Below are 24,880 nucleotides of genomic sequence, written 5' to 3'. Positions count from 1 at the left end.
ATGTCCGCTCCCTTCCCATTAGGTCATTCTCTATAAAGGTTGATTAAATTGGCTGTGTTTTTTTTTAAACTGAGTTTTACACCTCAATAGGCCATTCAGCCCATCTGCACTGTTACTGATCCTCTCACGTGGATGATTGGGTGGCGATTTGGTCTCCTTACCGAACAAAAGGTAGCCTTGTCACGGAGGCAATGCTGCAGACTGATTCCTGGCACAGCCGGGCTGATGGATGAACAGAGACTGGGTCAACTGGGCCTGTATTCCCCTGGGATTGTGAAGAATGAGAGGAGATCTCATTGAAGCACGGGACTGGTCAGACTGGATACAGGGAGGATGTTTCACCAGGCTAGGGCACACAGTACCAGGGGTCACCATGTCCAATTACAGGGTACACCATTTAGGATTGAGATGAGAATTATTTTCACACACAGTGGTGAACCTGTGGGATTCTCTATCGCAGAAGGCCAATATATTTGAGAAAGAAATCGATTTTTTGACATTAAGGGCATCGAGGATTATGGTGTTGAGATAATGGATGGGCCATGGGTTCATATTGAGTGGCAGGGCTGGCATGATGGGCTGAATGGCCGGTGGTACTCCTGTTTTCGATGATTCTATACACAAACCTCCTTTTCATCTCCATTGCCATCTCAGAAAGCCATCAGTCATAGTAGGCCATTCAGCCCATTCAATGAGAATGTAGCTGGTCTGATCACCCTCAGCTCCACGTACCCTCCATTCCTTGATTCTCTTCCTGATTAAAAATCTGTCTCTCTCAGCCTTGAATATACTGAATAACCCAGCCTCGACAGTCCTCTGTGGTAAAGAATTCCACAGATTCACTCCCCACAGAGAGAAGAAATTCCTCCTCTCCTCTGTCTTTAATGGGTGCCCCTCTATTCTGAGATGATGTCCTCTGGTCCTAGATCCTTCCCTAAGGGTAAGTAATCTTTCGGATCCTTCTATTTTTCTCTGTCCCCTGTTTATCTAATTTCTCCCCAAATGCATAGACACAACTCACCTCCACCAATCCTTGTGGAAGCAGGTTCCATTGTCTATTCCCAGACTGATTCCTGGGATGGCTGGACTGAGGTATGAAGAAAGATTGAATCAGTTTGGACTATATTCGCGGGAGTTAGAAAGATGAGGGGGATCTCGTCGAAACCTATAAAGGCCTAATAGAACAAGACGGGGTAAATGCAGGAATGGTGTTTCCGATGACCAGGGGACCAGAACCAGGTGGGGTCACAGACTAAGGAGACGGAGTAGGCCTGAGATGAGGAGAACCGTCTTCACTCAGAGAGTGGGAAGCCTCTGGAAGCTGTACCACCGAAAACAGGTGATGCCAAAACATTCAAGGTTTTTAAGAAGGAGTTACATCTAGTTCTTAGGGATCACAGGCCATGGGGAGAAAGCGGGAACAGGGACTGAGTTGGATGGTCATGTTGAATGACGGAACAGGATCAAAGGGCCGAATGGCCTACTCCCTGCTCCTATTTTCTACCTTTTTGTGTTGTAGTCTGGAGCCACGGACAGTGATGATAGAGTCCCCAATATCCTTTCTGGCACATCTCTCCCACTCTTGCCCCCAGCCATTGAGATGTGCCAAAAGGTGGATTCTCAATCTGATTGGGTCGCATTGTGAACACTCACTCCTTGGCCGTGCAATCCTGGAGCGGGACTCGAACTCAGAGCTTCTGGATCAGAGGCAGGGACAGACTCCCGGCTCCCACATCACAAGGCTCCCTGTTTCCGCCTTTCTGTAGGCCTTTACATTTGGTTAAACTTCCTGGTTTGTTGGTGGATTATGAACTGAACTGAGAGAAGAATGTGAAAGGATTTCTCTCTTCATGTAGATGGACTCTTTGGGCACTGCCAGGTTTCTAATGTACCAGCCAGGATCCAGTTTGACGTATCATCTGCCGTCCTACAGCGTCTCCAGCAGGTTTTGAAGCACCTGATGTTACAAGGTAGGGATCTCAGAGGATCCAGGAGAATCCATTGTTGTTCCAATCATTTTGTTATGGTGGAGACATTCACTCCCACTGTCCACAATCCCAATGGACCCAAACCCCTTCCCATCACTCCCACTGTCCACAATCCCAATGGACCCAAACCCCTTCCCATTCACTCCCACTGTCCACATTCCCAATGGACCCAAACCACATCCCATCACTCCCACTGTCCACATTCCCAATAGACCCAAACCCTTTCCATCACTCCCATTGTCCACAATCCCAATGGACCCAAACCCCTTCCCATCACTCCCACTGTCCACATTCCCAATGGATCCAAGCCCCTTCCCATCACTCCCACTGTCCACAATCCCAATGAACCCAAACCCCTTCCCATTCATTCCCACTGTCCACAGTCCCAATGGACCCAAACCCCTTCCCATCACTCCCACTATCCACAATCCCAATGAACCCAAACCCCTTCCCATTCATTCCCACTGTCCACAGTCCCAATGGACCCAAACCCCTTCCCATCACTCCCACTATCCACAATCCCAATGGACCCAAATCTCTTCCCATTCATTCCCACTGTCCACAATCCCAATGGGCCCAAACCCCTTCCTGTTCACTCCCAAAGTACACAATCCCAATGGGCCCAAACCCCTTCCCATTCATTCCCACTGCCCACAATCCCAATGGGCCCAAACCCCTTCCCATTCATTCCCACTGTCCACAATCCCAATGGACCCAAACCCCTTCCCATTCATTCCCACTGTCCACAATCCCAATGGGCCCAAACCCCTTCCCATTCATTCCCACTGTCCACAATCCCAATGGGCCCAAACCCCTTCCCATTCATTCCCACTGTCCACAATCCCAATGGGCCCAAACCACTTCCCATCACTCCCACTGTCCACAATCCCAATGGGCCCAAACCCCTTCCCATTCATTCCCACTGTCCACAATCCCAATGGGCCCAAACCCCTTCCCATTCATTCCCACTGTCCACAATCCCAATGGGCCCAAACCCCTTCCCATCACTCCCACTGTCCACAATCCCAATGGGTCCAAACCCCTTCCCATCACTCCCACTGTCCACAATCCCAATGGGCCCAAACCCCTTCCTGTTCACTCCCAAAGTACACAATGCAGAAAGTGAGGACTGCAGATGCTGGAGGGTCAGAGTCGAAAGGTGTGGCGCTGGGAAAGCGCAGCAGGTCAGACAGTATCTGAGGAGCAGGAGGCATTCCTGATGAAGGGCTTATGCCTGAAATGTCAACTCTCCTGCTCCTCAGATGCTGTCTGACCTGCTGTGCTTTTCCAGCACCACCCTTTTCAACTCCAAAGTACATAATCCCAATGGATCCAAACCCCTTCTCACTCACACCCAAGATATACAATCTCAATGGACTCTATCCCCAACCCATTATTCATATTGTATAGAATTCCAATGGACCCCAACCCTTTCCTATTCACTCTCACTATCCACAATCCTAATGGATCCAAACCTACCCCGTTATTCACTTTGTACAGAATTCCAATGGATGGAAATTCCTTTCCATTCACTCTCACTATCCACAATTCCAATGGACACAATCCTCATCCCATAACTCATATTGTATAGAATTCCAATGGACCCTAACCCTTTCCATTCACTCTCACTATCCGCCATCCCAATGGATCCAACCCCTATCCTATTATTCACACTGTACAGAATTCCAATTGAACCAATTTTATCCCATTCATTCCAATTGTACACATTCCCCAACAGATCCAAACCCCTTTCCCAATCATTCCCATTCTGCACAATCCCAATGGTCCCAAACCCTTTCCCTTCTCTGCCATTATGTGCAATCCCCTCTCTGTGTTGTTTTCCCATTCACTCCCGTATACCACTGATATCATTGTAGCCATGAAATCCTGTCCCCCGTTTGCTTTCCCCAGCTTCCCCTGAAGCACACAATCCATCCCTCCCACCCTGTGTGGAGTCAGTCCCACCATTTTACACCTGTCCGGATAAAAGGGCTTTTCCTGAATTCTTGACATCAGTCCCCATCCGATGCTGACGCCAGGTCATTGATCTGCGTTAGTTGTAATATTTGTTGACTGATGTTCCTCTGCATTTTGTGAGTGGCTGTGTGTTCTCTCTCTTACTCTGTCTCTCTGTTCCTTGCCTGCACTGCATGTCAAGTGTGAAATGAATTTAAGTCTCTGCTGACCGAGGTGGTTATTTTGGTTTGAACCCTCTGTGTCTTTTTTGCATCTTCTTAGGGTTGTCATGGCAAGATGATGTCACCCAGTATGTGGTCTCCATGGAGATGGAGAAGGTACCAAAGCTCCACCCCCAGCAGCATCACTTGACCGGTGTACCTCTGGCAGAGACAAGGTACTGATCACTTTGGAGAAAGTGATGGCGAGAGAGAGAGGGCATTCCACACCATCATCAGGACGCGATCCAACTCCCCCCACCGTTAGGGACACTTGATACAGACCCGCCCAAAAACCTCAGAGTCTTCATCTTCCAAACCGTGAAGAGCTGGCTCTTTGGCAGAAGCTCTGTCAACTTCACACCCCAAAAATCCAGCTCACTGGAGATTCATCCCCAGAGTCTCGGTCAAGGGTTAACGCCCCCCCCTTGATTTCTGTGCTGTTTTGGTGGTGGGGTGGGGCACGTGCAATGTTACCAGGAGTAAGAAAGGAGGAGAGGCTACATTTATACAGCACCTTCTGTGAATTTGGGATGTGCTTTGTGCCCAGTGGAGACAGATGGAGTGTCCCTGTCCTGATTTGGAGATGCGGTGTTGGACTGGGGTGTACAAAGTTAAAACTCACACAACACCAGGTTATAGTCCAACAGGTTTAATTGGAAGCACCAGCTTTCTGAGCGCTGCTCCTTCATCAGGTGATTGTGGAGGACACAATTGTAAGGCACAGAATTTATAGCAAAAATTTACAGTGTGATGTAACTGAAATTATACATTGAAAAATACCTTGATTGTCTGTTGAGTCTTTCATCTGTTCAAATACCATGGTACTTTCACTTCTTTCATGTGTAAATCACAACTTTGTTTTTAAAAGTTACATTCTCAGGTTAACTGTAACAATTGGTGTCAGCCAGATAATGTGTTGAAGGTGTTAGCCCCCTGTGTGCTGTCTGTGCCATAACGTTTAGACTGATTCTAATCTAAAAAGTGAGATAACAGAGTCTGACATGGATTCATGCAGTTTTTGAGCAAAGTACAATGTAACTCTGCAAGTACAAATTCACCCCACAAACGTATATGTAAATGTGTGCATGTGGGTTTGTGTGTCTGTCGGTCTGTCAGGGGTGGGGGGGTTGTGATTGTGAGAGGGTGTATATGTGTACATACACACACACACAAACCTGTTGGACTAACCTGGTGTTGTGTGATTTTTAACTATGTCCCTGTCCTGGGAGTGTTTGATGGGAGACCGTGTAGAGGGAACTTTACTCTGTATCTAACCCCGTGCTGTCCCTGTCCTGGGAGTGTTTGATGGGGATAGTATTGAGGGAGCTTTACTCTGTATCTAACCCCATGCTGTCCCTGTCCTGGGAGTGTTTGATGGGGATAGTATTGAGGGAGCTTTACTCTGTATCTAACTCCGTGCTGTCCCTGTCCTGGGAGTGTTTGATGCTCACATTGGGATGCTTGATGTGCAATCCTTGTGATAACGTGATGTTTCAAAGAGGAAAGAATTAATTTCTCTGGCGTTATTGAGGAACTGCTGGATGGGACTGTTCAGCTGCTCAGTGTGATGGATACCCCAGCCTGTGGTGCCACCTGCTGGTGATAACTGCCTGCATGCCTATGATGTGATTCTCAGGATACAATAGCATTCACCTTCTCCTTGATTTCAGGTTGCAGTGGCAGCCAGATAAGGATGTTTACCCTGTGCCTGTATCCATGGCAACGTTGGAGCAATGGCCACCCTCACAGATCCGCCGCTACCTGCAGTTTGTCCTGTATGGCAACCAACCCCAGCTCCCACCCAACCCTAGTCTGGAAGGGGCAGTGTTGGAACCCTATCTCTTTCCCAAGGTCTGATATTGTGGGTCTTTATTTGCTGCCTGTTCCCTCCTCCTCTCTGTCTTCCTCTTTCTCTACCTCGCCCTCTTCCTCATTCTCCGTTGCCCTTCCCATCTTCCTCCCTCTCCATCTCCCTCCCCCTCCCTCTCCCTCACCCCCTTCTCCTCCTCTCCTCTCCCTCCTCCTCCCTCTCCATCTCTCTCTCTCTGTCTGTCTCTCTCTCTCTCTCTCTTTCTCCATCCCCTTCTCCTCTCTCTCCCTCTCCCTCTCCCCTTCCCTGTCCTTTCTTCCTCTCCTCCTACCTGCCCTTCCTCCCTCCCCATCCCCTCTCCCTTTCCCTTTCCCCCTCCCCCTCACTCACCTTCCTCTCTCTCCATCTCTCTCCCCCTCCCTCTCCCTCCAATCCCTCCCTCCCCTCTCCCCCTCTCCCTCTCCCCCCTTCCCTTCTTCCCTCTCCCTTCCTCCCTCTCCCCTTCTCTGCCTCCCCTTCCCCTCCCACTCTGTCTCCCTGGTATTGTCTGCCTCTCTGTGCTGCATTACTGAGGAAGCGTTGCTTCTGTATGGTGTTAGTGTGGGGGTGGGGTGGGATGGAGATCCTGCCTTCACCCCCCACCCCAGGGTCTGTTCCATTCCATGAGAATGATGGAACAGTTCCAGCAGGGAGAGATTCCATTCAACCCATCATAGCCCAGCAGAGAGCCAGGAGGGCTAACGTGCCCACCTTGGATTTTGTTATTGACTTGGGGCGCATGGGTATTGCTGACTGGCCTAGCATTTATTACCCGTCCCTAATTTCCCCTGTGAAGGTGATGATGAGCTGTGTTCTTGAACCAGTGCAGCCATTTGGTGGGGGTAGACCCCCAATGCCGTTAGGAATTACCTACAAACAAGGAACAGGAAAACGCCATCCTGCCACGGCAAATGGTGAAACGTGAATTCCATAAGAATCTGGAATTAAGAATCTAATGATGACCATGAATCCATTGTCCATTGTTGGGAAAGCCCAACTGGGTCACTAATGTTTTTGAGGGAAGGAAACTATCATCCTTACCTGGTCTGACCTCTATGTGATTCCAGACCCACAGCTATGTGGTTAGATTAGATTGGATTCCCTAAGTATGGAAACAGGCCCTTCAGCCCAGCAAGTCCACACCGACCCTCCGAAGAGTAACCCACCCAGACCCATTTTCCCTCTTTTGCATTTCGGGATGGATAATAAATGCTGCCCTAGCCAGCGACATCCACATCCTGTGAATGAATGAAAATGTGTGCAGCAGAAATGGGACAGCTGATCCTCCTGTTCATGTTCCAAACTAAACCTCTTGGTCCTCACTATGTCTGACCCTATCAGCTTCACCTCCTGTTCATTTCCCTCCTCTGTTTGAAACACTTCCCTTCAATACAACTTGCCTCAGTTACAAATGGACAGCATCATCCAGATACCCGTCAAAAACATTCCTTAGACTTCCATATTGGATTGATGAGTGACTATCTGACCTTCTGGCCCTCATACTGGTCCCACACACAAGTTGGGAACTGTTTCTAATGGTCTAATAATGAGTCAATCATCACGGATTGATTAATTCTGTGTGCTGGTTTATAGAAAACAGTAAAACACATTCTAAACCATGGAGGAGCAGTTGCAGAAAGTGAACAGTGTTTAGCAGACTGTCAGGCAGAGTCACAGCATTGTATACACACATGGCACATTAAGTCCGTAAAGGAGAACACTCTTAAAGGGAAGCTACACAGATATCAATTCCATCTGGCAGCATCTGTGGTGAAATATAGTTGACCTTTCGGGTCAATGACCTTTTTATCAGAACCCAAACCAGTAATGACTAACTCCTTTTGCTGTTGATCTGGATGTTGACTGTCTCTTGTTTTCACAGATTATATCAGACCTGCTGAGTTTCTCCAGCACTTTCTGTTTTTATTTCAGATTTGCAGCATCTGCAATGGTTTATGTTTGCACCTCTACTGTTACATTGAGCTGTTGGCCTTGCTCTTGGAAGGTCTTTCAATGATATGAAGAGGAAAGTGTTACTGCAGTCGTGCAGCTTATGCTCACATTTGGACCAATGTGTGGAGTTTTACTCTCCATACTTTAAGAATTAAATCTAATTCAGCCAAGATTCACTGGACGTAAAACGTTAACTCTGTTTCTCTCTCCCCGCAGATGATGCCAGACCTGCTGAGTTTCTCCAGCATTCTGCACGCTTGTTTCAAAGGTTTCACTGGGATTGTTGTCTCTGATTTGGAGAATTGTCCAGTGATAGGAGACTTAGTCAATTTGACCTGTATGTCCAAACACAGCAAGGTAAAAACAATGACTGCAGATGCTGGAAACCAGAGTCTAGATTAGAGTGGTGCTGGAAAAGCACAGCAGGTCAGGCAGCATCCAAGCCTCAGGCTCTCTGCCTGTATTCCTGAGGAAGGGCTTTTGCCCAAAACTTCGATTTTCCTGCTCCTTGGATGCTGCCTGAACTGCTGTGCTTTTCCAGCACCACTCTAATCTAAACACAGCAAGACCTGGACAATACCCAGGCTTGGGCTGACAAGTGACAAATTATAAATTCCAGTTACAAATTACCATTTGCACTTCAAGACCATCTAACCACTGGCTCTTGACATTCGATTGTGTTACCGTCACTGAATCCCACACTATCAACATCCTGGGGTTTACCATTGACCAGAAATAGAAATTGACTCACCATATAAACACAGTGACCACAAGAGCAGGTCAGAGGCTGGGAATACTGCGGTGAGTAACTCACCTCCTGACTTCCCAAAGCCTGTCCACCATCTACAAGACACAAGTCAGGAGGGTGATGGAATACTCCCCACTTGCCCTGGATGGGGGCAGCTCCAACAACACTCAAGAAGCTCAACACCATCCAGGACAAAGCACCCACTTGATTGTCACCACATCCACAAACATCCCCTCCCCCCACCACCGACGCTCAGTAGCAGCAGTGCGTGCCATCTACAAGATGCACTGCAGGAATTCACCAAAGATCCTCAGACAGCACTTTCCAAACCCATGACCACTTCCATCTCAAAGGACAAGAGTAGCAGATCCATGGGAACACCACCCCCTGCAAGTTCCCTTCCAAGACACTCACCATCCTGACTTGGAAATATCTCACCGTTCCTTCAGTGTCGCTGGGTCAGAATCCTGGAATTCCCTCCCTAAGGGCATTGTGGGTCAACCTACAGCACATGGACTGCAGCGGTTCAAGAAGGCAGCTCACCCCCACCTTCTCAAGGGGCAACTTGGGATGGGTAATAAATGCCGGGCCCAGTCAGTGACACCTACGTCCCATGAGTGAATTTTTAAAGAAATTCTCAGCGTTTAAAAGAGGGGCAAGTGATCTCATTTAAACAGAGAGGATTCTGAAGGGGTTTGACAGGGTTAGTCCTGAGCGATTGTTTGCCCCAGGGTGTGGAATGTAGATGGGGAGGCACAGTCTCTGGGGCAGCGACTGAGTTTTGAAGATGTGTTGCCAGGATTGGAGGATTTGAGCTGTAGGGAGAGGTTGAACAGGCTGGGGCTGTCTTCCCTGGAGCGTCGGAAGCTGAGGGGTGACCTTATAGGGGTTTATTAAATTATAATGGGCTGGTTAGGTTAAATAGACAAGGTCTTTTCCCTGGAGTGGGGGAGTCCAGAACTAGAGGGTGTAGGTTTAGGGTAAGTGGGGAAAGATATAAAAGGGATCTAAGGGGCAGCTTTTTCACGCAGAGGGAGGTACGTATATGGAATGAGCTGCCAGAGGATGTGGTGGAGGATAGTATAATTGCAACCTTAAAAGGCATTTGGATGGGTATATGAATAGGAAGGGTTTGGAGGGATATGGGCCAGGTGCTGGCAGGTGGGACTAGATTAGGTTAGGATATCTGGTCGGCATGGACGGGTTGGACCGAAGGGTCTGTGTCTGCGCTGTACATCTCTACGAGTCTATGACTGCGATGAGGATTTTCCAGCTTTGAATATATTTAAGACTTGGGATTGGCAGATTTTTATTTTGCCCCTGATGTAATGGTGGGATCTGAGTAGTGAGTGGGAAAAGGGAATTCATGCCAAAGGAGATTATGCCGAGGGCATTACATTGAGGTTGTACAGGACATTGATGTGTCCAGTTCTCGTCACCCTGTTATCGGAAGGATATGATTAAACTGAAGAGGGCTCAGAAGAGATTGGCCAGAACGTTGCCAGTAATGGAAGGTTTAACTTGGAAGGAGAGGCTGGGTCTGTTTCTTCTGGAGTGTAGGAGGTTGAGAGGTGACCTTATAGAGGTTTATAAAATCATGAGGGGCATGGATAAGGTGAATGGCAGATGTCTTTTCCATAGGGTGGGAGACTTCAAGATGAGGGGGCATATTTTGAAGGAGCAAGGAGGAAGATTTCAAAAAGCCAGGAGGGACAATTGTTTTTACACAGAGAGTGGTTTGTGTGTGGAATCAATTTCCTGAGGAAGTACTGGATGCAGAAACAGTTACAACATTTAAAAGACATTTGGAGAAGTTCACGAAGAAGAAATGTTTGGAGGGATATGGGCTAACAGGAACAGTTCAGTTTGGGAGTATATGTCGGCATAGAGTGATTGGGCCGAAGGGTCTGACTCGCTGCTGTATGACTGTGTGGGATTAGGAAGGAGATCAGAGATTGTGGGGAGGAGGTGGGACAGTGGGGTTGAGAAACATTAGCCATGATCGAACAATGGAGCAGAGTTGATGGGCCAAATGGCCTAATTTTACTCTGATGTCATATAGTGTTACAGAGTAGTCAGCAAAATGTGGAATAGGCTGTTCTGCTGTGAACTGGGGGCTCCATCTTGGAAAATATACGTGACCAATCCAGGCAAATACCATCATTCCCAAACGCTGGAAGGAAGTTTGGCGGTGATCTCGTCGCATGGTGGAGCAGGCTTGGATGGGCTGAATGGCCTACTGCTCCTCCTGTGTCCCAGGGCTGTGCGCGTGTTTACTTTGAGCAGACTGCTGGGTAGGTTATGGGGTCGCGTGGCTGGTTGTGAAGAGGAATCTGAGTCTTGTTTCTTGTGTCTTTCTCCACCTGTTTGTAGTTTGGTTACCGAGACAGTCCAGTGGCAGCCATTGGCAGCAAAGCCGGTCCTTCCCCATCTGCTGCTCCTCGTTCCGGCCCACCCAGCGAGCTGCTACGCTCCCGGAGGCAGGTACCGTCCATGCCAGTCCGGGGTCAGAGTCACCCTGGCACACCCAGCTGGCAGGAAGGTGCCTGGGGACGGCTGCAGGATTTAATTGGATCCTATTTGTTTGAACAGAATGGGAATGTGTACCAGCTGGGCCCAGAGCCAGGGAGGAACCATCCCAAAGACAACGATTGGGATCTACCCACTGACCGCACCAGCAACTACCATCTGGGTTACGGGAACACGCAGAATGCCAGAGCAAAGCACCCAAACAGGGTGAAGGGTCAGGCACTTGACCCCAGCGACCTCCGACCTCAAGAAGGTAAGGTCAAAATAGATGTCACCCGATTTGGACAGGATGCGTTTGATTTCCTGTGAGGAATGTTTATCTCCTGGTCACAGACTGACTTCAACATTCCACCAATGTAACGTTCATTCAGAATATCGTTAACGATGAGATAGCCCCTGGATCATCCATTCTCCAATTCATTGAAGGATTCAGAACTAGATTGGGTTGGGATATCTGGTCAGCATGGATGGGTTGGACCGAAGGGTCTGTTTCTGTGCTGTTCGCCTCTGTGACTCTCCAGTTATTTTAGAGGTTTCTATGAGAACTCCCCCATTCTTTTAAACTCCAGGGAACACAGTCCTAACTGATCCAGGCTTTTTTTCATACATCAGTCCTGCCATCGCAGGAATCAGCCTGGTAAATCTTTATTGCACTCCCTTCCCTTCTACAGGTTAGGAAACCCAAACTGCACACAACACGCTGGGTATGGTCTCACCGAGGCCCTGGCTAACTGCAGCAATACCTCTCCACCCGAATCCCCCGATTGTGCAGGAAGACACACCATTTCCCTTTTCATCGCCTGGTGCACCTACACGCTTACCCTCAGTGACTGGTGTACAAGGGCACCCAGGGCTCACTGCACCTCCTCTTTTCCCAGTCTATCCCCATTCAGAGAATAACCTGCCTTCCTGATTTTGGCCTGGAGTGGATAAACCCATTTCATTTGCCAAGGTTAGTACAAGGTTCAGAACGTTGGATAGAGGCAAACAAAAAAAATCTGCAGATGCTGGAATCCGAAGTAGACCAGCAGGATGCTGGAGGAGCTCAGCAGACCATGCAGCATAGGGAGGTGGAGAAGACAGCGTTTTGTATCTGAAGATGGGTTACACCTGAAACCTTGACTTCTCCCCCTCCTGATGCTGCCTGCCTTGCTGTGTTCCCCCAGCCTCCTGCCGGTCCCTCCTGATGCTGCCTGGCTTGCTGTGTTCCCCCAGCCTCCTGCCTGTCCCTCTTGATGCTGCCTGGCTTGCTGTGTTCCCCCAGCCTCCTGCCTGTCCCTCCTGATGCTGCCTGGCTTGCTGTGTTCCCCCAGCCTCCTGCCTGTCCGTCCTGATGCTGCCTGGCTTGCTGTGTTCCCCCAGCCTCCTGCCTGTCCCTTCTGATGCTGCCTGGCTTGCTGTGTTCCCCCAGCCTCCTGCCTGTCCCTCCTGATGCTGCCTGGCTTGCTGTGTTCCCCCAGCCTCCTGCCTGTCCCTCCTGATGCTGCCTGGCTTGCTGTGTTCCCGCAGCCTCCTGCCTGTCCCTCCTGATGCTGCCTGCCTTGCTGTGTAATTCCAGCCTCCTGCCTGTCTACTCATAACGATTGTGGCGGTGCTGTAGCTGTGGTTGAGGTAAGTCCTCCCTCTGCTGTGTGTCCCATACTTGGAGCAGATTGGTGACCCTGTCCCTGATAGTCCCTCTCTCTAATAGGGAGAGGTACCAGTGGTCCCTCATGAATTGTGTTTGTGACCATGGAGAGCGTGGTGAGCACTGGGGCAGAGACTGTGACACTTACACAGAGGCTGGAATGTATATTCTTTGTGACAGACGCAACACCCGCTCAGAAGTTTATTTCTGAGTCAAAACTCACCTTGTGGAGGTTTAGAAAATCCTGAGAGGCATAGATAAGGTGAACAACAAGGGTCTTTTCCCTAGGGTGGGGGTGTTCAAAACAAGGGGGCATATGTTTAAGAGGAGAGGAGAAAGATCTTAAAAGGGCACAAGGGGCAAGAAAGTGGTCCGTGTGCAGAATGAACTTCAAAGGAAGTGGTGGACGGATGTACAGTTACAATGTTTAAAAGACATTTGGGTAAGTTCATGAAGAGAAAAGATTTGGAGGGATATGGGCTAAACGCAGGCAAATGGGGCTAGTTTGGTTTGGGAGCATGGTTGGCATGGACTAGTTGGGCCGAAGGGTCTGTTCCTGTGCTGTATGACTCTGACTGGCTGACTCTATGCCAATCCATGTGAGATGTCATTGTTGGGGCATCCTTCAGAAAACCCTGACATCTGCATGCAGTGGCAGGTTGTGACCAGCCAGTGGCACTGCTGAGCTCTTTTGCGCTCCCAGTGCTGAGCACAGAGTCTTTATTGTACTGAGTGCCCCCCCCAGCTTATTCACCCTCTCCCTATAGCTCACACCCTCCAACCCTGGCAACATCCTTGTAAATCTTTTCTGAAGGCTTTCAAGTTTCACAACATCCTTATGATAGCAGGGACACCAGAATTGCACGTAATATTTCCAACAGTGGCCTAACCAATGTCCTGTACAGCTGCATCGTGACCTCCCAACTCCTGTACTCAATACTCTGACCAATAAAGGAAAGCATACCAAACGCCGCCTTCACTATCCTATCTACCTGCAACTCCACTTTCAAGGAGCTATGAGCCTGCATTCCAAGGCCTCTTTGTTCAGCAACACTCCCTAGGACCTTACCATTAAGTGTATAAGTCCTGCTAAGATTTGCTTTCCCAAAATGCAGCACCTCACATTTATCTGAATTAAACTCCATCTGCCACTTCTCAGCCCATTGGCCCATCTGGTCAAGATCCTGTTGTAATCTGAGATAACCCTCTTTGCTGTCCACTACACCTCCAATTTTGGTGTTATCGGCAAACTTACTAACTATACTTCTTATGCTCGCATCCAAATCATTTATGTAAATGACAAAACGCAGTCAGCCAGTACAAGTCCATTTGCCCAGGTTTGAATTTCTATAACCTCTTGGTATTTGATGGTTTCCTGGTGCATTCTCCCTGAGAACACCATGACCAATCAGACTCAATGTGCCAGCATCCTCTTCCCTTTGCTGTATAAGTTGTTGTTTCCTTTGTGATTTGATGTTCTGAGGGAATGCTGCACTGTCAGAGACACCACCTTCCAGATGAGATGTTAAACCAAGGTTCCATCACATGGACCTCAAAGCTCGCAATGCCAATTATGAAGATGCAGGCGATTTGATCAATGTGTGGGAATTGAATGCCTGATTATTTTTACATTGTCCTTATTGGTCAGAGATTGAGTACAGGGGTTAGGATGTCATGTTGTGATTGTGCAGGGCGTTTGAACTTTTGGAATACTGTGCCCAGTTCCATTCGCCCTGTTATAGGAAGCATGTTATTAAACTGGAAAGGGTTTGGAAAAGATTTACAGGGATTTTACTGGGGTTCAAGGGCTTGAACTATAGTAAGAGGTCGGATTGGCTGAGACTTTTTTCCCCTGCAGTGTTGGAGACTGAAGGGTGACTTTATAGAGGTTTATATAGTCAAGGTATTTTTCAATGTATAATTTCAGTTACATCACACTGTAAACGTTTGCTATAAATTCTTTGCCTTACAATTGTGCACTCCACAAGCACCTGATGAAGGAGCGGCGCTCTGAAAGCTAGTGCTTCCAATTAAACCTGTTGGACTAAACCTGGTGTTGTGTGATTTTTAACTTTGTACACCCCAGTCCAACACCGGCATCTCCAAATTATAAAATCATGAGGGGCATGGATAGGGTAAACAGACAAGGTCTTTTCCCTGGGGTGGGGGAGTCCTGAACTAGAGGGCATAGGTTTGAGGTGCGAGGGGAAAGATATAAAAGGGACCTAAGCAAAAATCTTTTCACACAGAGGATGGTACGTGTATGGAATGAGCTGTCAGAGGAAGTGGTGGAGGCTGGTACAATTACAGCATTTAAAAGGCATAAGGACTGGTACATGGATAAGAAAGGTTTAGAGAGATATGAGGGTTGAGATTGGGTTGCTGGAATAGCACAGCAGGTCAGGCAGCATCCGAGGAGCAGGAGAATTGACGTTTCGGGCATAAGCCGTCCATCAGGAAAGGACTATGCCCGAAACATTGATTCGCCTGCTCCTCGGATGCTGCCTGACCTGCTGTGCTTTTCCAGCACCGCACTCTCGACTCTGATCTCCAGCATCTACAGTCCTCACTTTCCCTTAGAAGGATATGGGTCAAACGCAGGCAAATGAGACCAGTTCAGTTTGGGAAACCTGGTCAGCATGAGTGGGTTGGGCCGAAGGGCCTGTTTCCCTGCTGTATGACTCTATGGTGTTTGTGGAAGTACGTTACCTGTCACATTCCCTACACCCCCCCGCAGAGACCACACTTCAAGAATAGCTCAGAAGCTAGGAGGCACTTGGGAACATCCTAACGTCAGGATAGGGTTATTTCTTATTTCATTCATAGGATGTAGACCTCTCTGTGTGGGCCATCATTTATTGCCATTCATAATGAAGGTTCCCAGTAAGCTATATTGCTGTGGGTCTGGAGTCACATGTAGGCCAGACCAGGTACAGACAGCAGATTTCTCACCCAAAACGACAATAGCAACACAGATGGAATTTTCCAACAAGTGGTCATCGTTAGACTCTTAATTCTAAATATTTGTTTAATTCGTATTCCACCATCTGCAGTGGATTAATAGTTTGGCAATAACAAATACGGGCTATTATCTCCCCTAAATGCAACATAATATTATACTACATAAATGCAAATTTGTTCTTTTCGTTTGTTCTGTTGGAGTGTGTTACAGATTGATTCTGTAAAGATGTACGCACTCTACAAATACTCCCCCGCACAATCACAGCTAAAATTAATCTCATGTGGGCTCGTGGCTTTTTTTATGCTGCATTCGTAATCAGTTCCATGAGATACGTATGTAGCTGTTCCTGTGAGCAAGAGTGCTTTTTTAAAAACCTACTCGGTTTGAGGCAGATACTCAGTGATGTTGATGGAATGATTTATATACAGCCTCTGTGTTTAAAGGGAAAGCGTGGATCCTTTTGAATAGGTTTCATTAAAATAAAAGTTCAAACCCAGTCACGTCAAAGTTTTTTTCACTCTTTGAGAATGAGCTATTCCGGAACCTTCTGTTGTTTTGCTCGATATTAGGCTCTATTTCTTTCAATGTCTGATCGAATGTGTCACCGAATGAACATCAGGGTTTAGTTTTTCCTGATCACCACCACCACCTGTCCCCGCTTCCTTCCCTCCATACCTCACTCAAATCGTCAATTCTGATTCTCTCCCCTGCGACATCAGTTCACTGCTGCTCGACTGTGAGGGCATCACTTTTTGCCTCAAGTCAACATTGCTGTATTTTCCCACAAGGGGCTGAATGAGGAAAGGGATGGTGGGTGTTGCTAAATGGTGAACTTGATTGCTTCTGATTTCACCCCCCCCCCCCATATCTTTTCGCCCCGTTTCTCCATGGGCTATGCCATTCCTGATGAAGGGCTTTTGCCTGAAACGTCGATTCTCCTGCTCCTCAGATGCTGCCTGACCTGCTGCGCTTTTCCAGCACCACTCTAATCTAGACTCTGGTTTCCAGCATCTGCAGCCCTCACTTTTGTCTAATCTCTGCTAATTCTCACCGCGTAAATAAACGCGCGCTTGAATGTGTACAATGTCTTTGCCCTTCGGAAACACCTTCAGTATTTCACCAAATGATCCTCAGACAGCACCTTCCAAACCCACAGCCACTTCCATCTAGAAGGACAAGGGCAGCAGATACATGGGAACCCCATCTCCTGCAAGTTCCCCTCCAAACCACTCACCATCCTGACTTGAAAATATAACACTGTTCCTTCAGTGTCACTGGGTCAGAATCCTGGAATTTCCTCCCTGAGGGCATTGTGGGTCAACCTACAGCACACGGACTGCAGCGGTTCAAGAAGGCAGCTCACCCCCTACCTTCTCAAGGGGCAACTAGGGACGGGCAATAAATTTGTTCAGTTTGGGGCTCCACACTTCAGAAACGATTTCTGAGCCTTGCAGAGGAGAATGACTAGAATTTTCTACCATGGTCCTACAGTCATGAGGAGGGGCTGGAGAATCTGGGATGCTGTCCTTTGTTATAGACCAGATCAGACCCTCTTTATATATATTAAAAATGTAACCTCGACCCTAACCTTTTCTTATTTTAAAGGTAAATGCAAAGTGCCGTGTTCCAGATGCAATGTGACTGATCAAACAACTGGACGTTAAATAAAATTTATTGTCATAGAGATGTACAGCATGGAAACAGACCCTTCAGTCCAACCCGTCCATGCCGACCAGATATCCCAACCCAATCTAGTCCCACATTCCAGTACCCGGCCCATATCCCTCCAAACCCTTCCTATTCATATATCCATCCACATCACCAGGGACCCTTGTTCAATTCCCACCTCAAGCAACTGTCTGTGTGGAGTTTGCACATTCTCCCCGTGTCTGCGTGGGTTTCCTCCGGGTGCTCCAGTTTCCTCCCACAGTCCAAAAATGTGCAGGTCAGGTGAATTTGCCATGGGAAATTGCTTGTCGTGTTAGGTGAAAGGGTAAATGTAGGAGAATGGGTCTGGGTGGGTTGTTCTTCAGAGGGTCGGTGTGGACTTGTTGGGCCGAAGGGCCTGTCTCCACACTGTAAGTAATCTAATCTAAAAATGTTGTAATTGTACCAACCTCCACCACTTCTGGCAGCTTATTCCATACATGTACCACCCTCTGCGTGAAAATGTTGCCCCTTAGGTCCCTTTTAAACTTTTCCCCTCTCACCCCAAATCTCTAGTTCTGGACTCCCCCACCCCAGGGAAATGACCTTGTCTATTTATCCTATCCACATCCCTCATTAATTCATTTAAACACTTCAGTTAATATACAAACAAAAGAAAGAGGAATTTGGAATAACAACTATTGGAAAAATTAACAGAATAACAGATAAAATGCCTACTACTAATATAGTAACGTCCCATAACCACGCTCCTCGGCAAAAAGGCAAACTCAGACACAGATTCTCACATGCAGTTCTCTAATCCAGGAGGAAGAAAGCATTGAGAAAATTCAGAGGACGTAGCAGCTGGGAGACATTCACTGAAGCTTCCAATTCTTTTGAAACCCCAAAGGCTTCTGTTTAAAATTAAATCTTAAAACTAAAAAAAGACTAGAAATCCTGAACTGTGAGAGATGGGCCCTCCCAGGCAGCTTCCATTGTTCCAACTTTAAAACAAACACTAAGGCCCCATAAATTATTTACTTTCTTAGAGACAGCTCCTCACCCCTGCCTTACAACATCTTTCTTTAAAAAAAGGACAAAATAATTTCTTAAAGTGACAGCATTGTCACATGTTGTGGGGACCTGGGTTCGAATCCCACTCAGCAGATGATGGAATTTGAATTTAATGAAATTTTGGAATTAAGGGCCTGATGATGACCAGGAATCCATTATTGATTAGTGACCCAGGTGGGGTTTTCCCGGTGTCCTTTTAAGGAAGGAAATCTGCCATCCTTACCTGGTCTGGTCTACATGTGACTCCAGACCCACAGCGATGTGGTTGACTCTTAACTGCCCTCTGGGTAATTAGGGATGGGCAATAAATGCTGGCCTGGCCAGAGACGCCCTCATCCCTGTGACTGAATTAAAAGCAAACACCCGTGAACAGGGAGATTGAGTCACAAAGTGTGGCGCTGGAAAAGCACAGCAGGTCTGGCAGCATCCGAGGAGCAGGAGAATCAATGTTTTGAGCATTCACCAGGAAAGGCTTGATGAAGAGCTTATAGAACATAGAACAATACAGCGCAGAACAGGCCCTTCGGCCCTCGATGTTGTGCCGACCTGTGAACTATTCTCAGCTCATCCCCCTACACTATCCCATCATCATCCATGTGCTTACCGAAGAATTGTTTAAATCTCCCTAATGTGGCTGAGTTAACTACATTGGCAGGTAGTGCATTCCACGCCCTTACCACTCTCTGAGAGCTTATGCCCGAAATGTTGATTCTCCTGCTCCTCGGATGCTGCCTGACCTGCTGTGTTTTTCCAGTGCCAGGCTCTCGATTCTGATCCCCAGCATCTGCAGTCCTCACTTTCTCCCAGGGGAAGACTGAATCGAGGGGCGCAAAACAGAGAGAGGTTTTCTCAGGATGGTGGTGCAGTAACCAAGCAATGCAGCTAATTGGCAAAAAGGAGAAGAGGTTGGTGGAGAATCTTTATCCAGAGTTATTGTGACCTGGAACCCACTGCCTGGAAGATGCAGATTCAGGGACAGAAGTGACATGTTTGCCTGAAACTGACAGGGGAGGGGGACAAACTGAGTAGTTCTCCCCAGGAGCTGGCAATGAGCTGGGCAATGTGTTTGAGAAGCTGGCGGGAGTCTGACGGAGTCACCCTGCAGCATCTTTGCACACTCTGAGTTGGACAGGGAGGGGGGTCATTGTCGGAGGAGACTGTTGTCGGTGGTTCAGCAATGCGGGTGTGACAGTTTACCTGCAAAATGTGCGACACTGACATCAGGGAGAGAGAGAGAGAGAGAGAGACGGCTGATTCTGGGAACCCGGCTGGGGAACACACACTTGCAACCCTCCTCCCTCTCACCCGGGATTTGCTCCCCCCCCCCCCCCCACCAAGGGAGCAGTCGCTAAGCAGATACCAGAGACTGGTGATGTCTGCTGTACCCTGAGCTCTCTGCAAACGATGGCTGGAATTGACCCCGGATTCCTGGCGCTGCATGGCACCAGTGCTAACCACTGAGCCATCGTGCCACCCTGGGTCTTTAGCTTATTTGTTCAGTGATGTTATCATGACATCTTCCTGGATTGGAAATGAGTCACAATTTGAAGGGGGACAATGAAGTGGGGAGAATTGAAAAAAAGAAATATTCTGATATTTACTGATTATCCAATGTGGTATGAGCTGTTAAAGAGTCATAGAGATGTACAGCATGGAAACAGACCCTTCGGTCCAACCCGTCCATGCCGACCAGCTATCCCAACCCAATCTAGTCCCACCTGCCAGCACCCAGCCCATATCCCTCCAAACCCTTCCTATTCATATACCCATCCAAATGCCTCTTAAATGTTGCAATTGTACCAGCCTCCACCACATCCTCTGGCAGCTCATTCCATACACATACCACCCTCTGCATGAAAAAGCTGCCCCATATGTCTCTTTTATATCTTTCCCCTCTCACCCTAAACCTATGCCCTCTAGTTCTGGACTCCTCCACCCCAGGGAAAATACTTTGTCTATTTATCCGAACCATGACCCTCATAATTTTGTAAACCTCAGTAAGGCCACCCCTCAACCTCCAGGGAAAACAGCCCCAGCCTGTTCAGCCTCTCCCTATAGCTCAAACCCTCCAACCCTGGCAACATCCTTATAAATCTTTTCTGAGCCCTTTCAAGTTTCACAACATCTTTCCGATAGGAAGGAGACCAGAATTGCATGCAATATTCCAACAGTGGCCTAACCAATGTCCTGTACAGCTGCAACATGACCTCCCAACTCCTGTACTCAATACTCTGACCAATAAAGGAAAGCATACCAAATGCCTTCTTCACTATCCTATCTACCTGCAACTCCACTTTCATGGAGCTCTGAACCTGCACTCCAAGGTCTCTTTGTTCAGCAATACTCTGTAGGACCTTACCATTAAGTGTATAAGTCCTGCTAAGATTTGCTTTCCCAAAATGCAGCACCTCGCATTTATCGGAACTAAACTCCATCTGCCACTTCTCAGCCCATTGGCCCATCTGTTCAAGATCCTGTTGTAATCTGTGGTAATCCTCTTCGCTGTCCACTACACCTCCAATTATGGTGTCATCTGCAAACTTGCTCGCATCTAAATCATTTATGTAAATGACAAAAAGTAGAGGGCCCAGCACCGATCCTTGTGGTACTCCACTGGTCACAGGCCTCCAGTCTGAAAAACAACCCTCCATAACCACCCTCTGTCTTCTACCTTTGAGCCAGTATGTATGCAAATGGCTAGTTCTCCCTGTATTCCATGAGATCTAACCTTGCTGTTGATCTGAAACAATGATTTGGAGATGCCGGTGTTGGACTGGGGTGCACAAAGTTAAAAATCACACAACACCAGGTTATAGTCCAACAGGTTTAATTGGAAGCACTAGCTTTTGAAGCACTGCTCTTGATGAACTACCTGACGAAGGAGCAGTGCTCCGAAAGCTACTGCTTCCAATTAAACCTGTTGGACTATAACATGGGGTTGTTATATCTGGAGCAATGAAGAGTTTGATATAGTTCTGAGGACTAAAGGGATCAAAGAGTATGGGGAGAAAGCAGGAACAGGGAACTGAGTTGGATGATCAGCCGTGACTATATTGAATGGGGGAGCAGGCTGGAAGGGCTGAATGGCCTACTCCTGCTCCTATTTTCTATGTTTCTGTGTCTCTTAAAGGTATATTGCACATCTGCTGTGAGACATAACAGAAGTAACATTGCATCTCAGAGCAGGCTGGCATTAGCATGTTGCTGTGTGATACTCCAGTGTGTGGAGATGCCGGTATTGGACAGGGGTGGACAAGGTCAGATGTCCTGGTGTCATGTGACTTGTGACCTCATACAGTCGGTTCTGATCTAACACAAAGGCTCAGTTCCCATGTGATCCCGCCTTATTAAAAAAAATAATGTAATGTCCGCACCATTTAAACCCTTGGGGCTGGAATTGTGCTGTTGCCGGTACAGGTAAGGAAAGTTCACGTTTGACAAATAACAGCCTAAGTTCTTCAATTGTGTTATAGCCAATTCACGTTGAAGAAACATGCGTTGTCGCAGAACCAACTGTGCAGGTTAGGTGAATCGGCCATGCTAAATTGCCCATTGTGTTCAGGGATGGGTAGGGCCAGGTACATTATTCAGGGGGGATATCAGGGAATGGGCCTGGTTGTGTTACTCTTTGGAAGGCCGGTGTGGACTTGCCGGGCCAAAGGGTCTGTTTCCACACTGTAGGGATTCTGTGGAGCATTCTGTGCACTCCAGCGTGTTCTGTTCACACAGATCCAGCCGTCCAAAGGATAGCCAAAGAGCTGGTAAAATACGGCATTGATCTTCGAGACCTCAGTGAGCAGCAGCTGAACCGCGTATCGGTGGCAATTGGACAGCTCACCGGCACCGCTGGTCGGTCTGACCCAGGTAAGGTCAGGAGGGGGGGGGGGGTGGGCCTGGGCAATATGGCGGAAGGTGAGGTTTGGGAATTTGAGCTACCCTGTGGCTTTGATAAAGACCACTCACCAATATCCTGCACGGCAGAGATTTCAAATATTTCAAGATATTAACAGGAAATGAAGGATCAAAAGTAAGCTATTTCCATGGGTTTCGGACTGTAGAACTCGGGGCACAGTCTGAGAATGATGGCCAGAGCGTTCAGGAAAGATGTTAGGAAGCACATAAACGGTGGGAGGGGTTTGGAACCCATCTTCAAGAAATGACAGTGGCTGCTGGATCAGGTGTTAATTTTAAACCTGAGATCAATAATTTTTTATTAAGCAAATGCATTGAGAGACATGGGGCTAAGGATATGGAGTTAGGCTCTCGATCAAACATTGAATGGCAGAACAGGGTCAAGGGGCTGAATGGCCTACTGCTGTCCCTATGTTTTTAATTCTGCTTTGCACTGGTATTTTATTATCAGCTGTGTGAAGCAATTCAGATTTTGTTCATGAAAGAAAATAAATTTGCGTTTCTCCTCCGTCTTTCACAAGCTCAGGGTGTTTGAGAATACTTCACAGACAGTGAAGTGGTGTTTTGAAGGAATTCACCTTGAAGGTATACAAGAAGGAGATGAATTGTGCACAGTAAGCTCCCACTAATATAACAATGTGATACTGACCATAGCGTCCGCGGCGAATGGCTTTCGGGGAAAGGGCCCAGCGCACTGGGAGCAGTCCCTCTGTTTGTGAAGGTGGCAGTGGGTCCCCAGCCGAAGGGATTGGTGAACAGGAGTCACTCAGCCCTCAAGCCTGATCCTGATGGACCTGACCACTCCCCAATCCTGCCTTCTCCCAGTGACCTTTCACCTCTATCAGCCTCTGCCTTAAACATATTCAAATACTCTGCTCCCACGTCATTTGTGGAAGAGAATTCCAACCTTCCAGCTTTCCCTGGGGCGTATAAATGTTGCCTCATTTCTGTTTTAAGTGACCAGCTTCTGAGTTTTGAACATAAACTCCTGGTTCCCGCAAGAGGAAACATCCTTTCCACAACCACCCAGTCACATTCCCTCAGGCATTTTTATTAGTTTTCCTGGTCAGTTTATGGGCTCACATACGAGTCCGTTGGCATTTTATGTCCTGTTTACAAGACTGACCCTCCGACAGTGCGGCACACCCTCGGCACTGACCCTCTGACAGTGCGGCACTCCCTCGGCACTGACCCTCTGACAGTGCAGCACTCCCTCAACACTGACCCACCGACAGTGTGGCACTCCCTCAGCATTGACCCTCTGACAGTGCTGCACTCCCTCAGCACTGACCCTCTGACAGTGCAGCACTCCCTCAGCACTGACCCTCTGACAGTGCGGCACTCCCTCAGTACTGACCCTCTGACAGTGCAGCACTCCCTCAGCACTGACCCTCTGACAGTGCTCTTTCTGATGTGTTGCGTTGATGCAAATGATCCTGCAAACACCGTGGGGGGGTGTGTCCCGTGGTGACTTCGCAACCAAAGTCAGTAACAATTCAAAATGGTATCTTGCTGTTTGTGGGAGCTTGGTGTGTGGCCACTGCATTTTCTCCTTACCGTGGTTTGATGGTTTTTAATTACCTGTCTGATGCTTTGACAAATTGTCATTGTCCTTTTGGTGAAATAGGATTCACAACATGTTTTCTTTGTGGATCAAGTTTACCGTTGACATAGTCTCACATGTCACACCCACCCACTGTCTGCTGTTCTCCTTTTATATTTACTCACTCGTTTAAGCATTTAACCCCTGTCACCATCGTAACTCTCACTACGGTGACACTAACGGTGCTATGTAAATGCAGCTTGAACCCTTTGTGAATGATTCACTCTGTAAAGGACTAATGCCTGCTCCTTTCTCTCCCAGTGCTGACAGAGAAAGCCGGTTTGATACAGAAGAAGGTGAGATTTAGAATTTACAAATAGGAGATTGACAGTACAGCATTCAGGTTTCTTTGGATTGTCCATTTCTTGAGGCTTGTTTGTGATTGTGGAGGGAAGGACTGTACTGCCTGGTGTGGGGAAAAGGCCAGCGTAAGGCTGTCCCACCTTTCGATGAGACCTGTTTTGATTTTAAATTCTCTGCCTCTGGCGGCTGTGTTGTCAGGTGCTTGGGTTCAAACAGTGGGATGCCTTCCCTCAACCTTTCCGTCTCCCTCTCTTGGGAGACTTCTCAAAGTCTATCCCTTCGATCAAGCTGCTGTTCGCCTGTCCGAGTGTCGCGTCTCCGAAGTAGCTTGGGGTGGCCATAAGGTGCTATATAAATGCAAGTCGTGAATAAAATGGAAGACAGCAATTTCTGTAACATCAGCATGCAAAAACATCTGAGATCTTGGGTCGTTTCTTGGGGTAATGGGGGTGGAGGTGTCGAATTTGACCTTTTTTCAATCATGGATCAGGACATTGCTAGCTAGACC

General features: G+C 47.8%; 1 protein-coding gene across 1 annotated transcript in view; it reads left to right on the top strand.

Annotated features, from left to right (window-relative positions):
- Nucleotides 1-24,880, top strand: part of LOC122551951 (receptor-type tyrosine-protein phosphatase-like N) — a 241,737-nt gene that overhangs the window by 61,758 nt on the left and 155,099 nt on the right. Inside the window, exons 3-8 of the mRNA XM_087989355.1 lie at nucleotides 1,857-1,970; nucleotides 4,227-4,341; nucleotides 5,836-6,016; nucleotides 11,089-11,497; nucleotides 22,284-22,418; nucleotides 24,331-24,365. Coding sequence (XP_087845481.1) covers nucleotides 1,857-1,970; nucleotides 4,227-4,341; nucleotides 5,836-6,016; nucleotides 11,089-11,497; nucleotides 22,284-22,418; nucleotides 24,331-24,365 — 989 coding nt within the window. The remainder of the gene's footprint in view (nucleotides 1-1,856; nucleotides 1,971-4,226; nucleotides 4,342-5,835; nucleotides 6,017-11,088; nucleotides 11,498-22,283; nucleotides 22,419-24,330; nucleotides 24,366-24,880) is intronic.

This window comes from Chiloscyllium plagiosum, unplaced genomic scaffold (assembly GCF_037043375.1).
Source record: "Chiloscyllium plagiosum isolate Xiang-an unplaced genomic scaffold, Cpla_swu_hap1 HiC_scaffold_7, whole genome shotgun sequence".
NCBI classification, from domain to species: Eukaryota; Metazoa; Chordata; class Chondrichthyes; order Orectolobiformes; family Hemiscylliidae; genus Chiloscyllium; species Chiloscyllium plagiosum.
The sequence above is the reverse complement of the archived record's forward strand: the minus strand, read 5'-3'. Positions and strand labels throughout refer to the sequence as shown.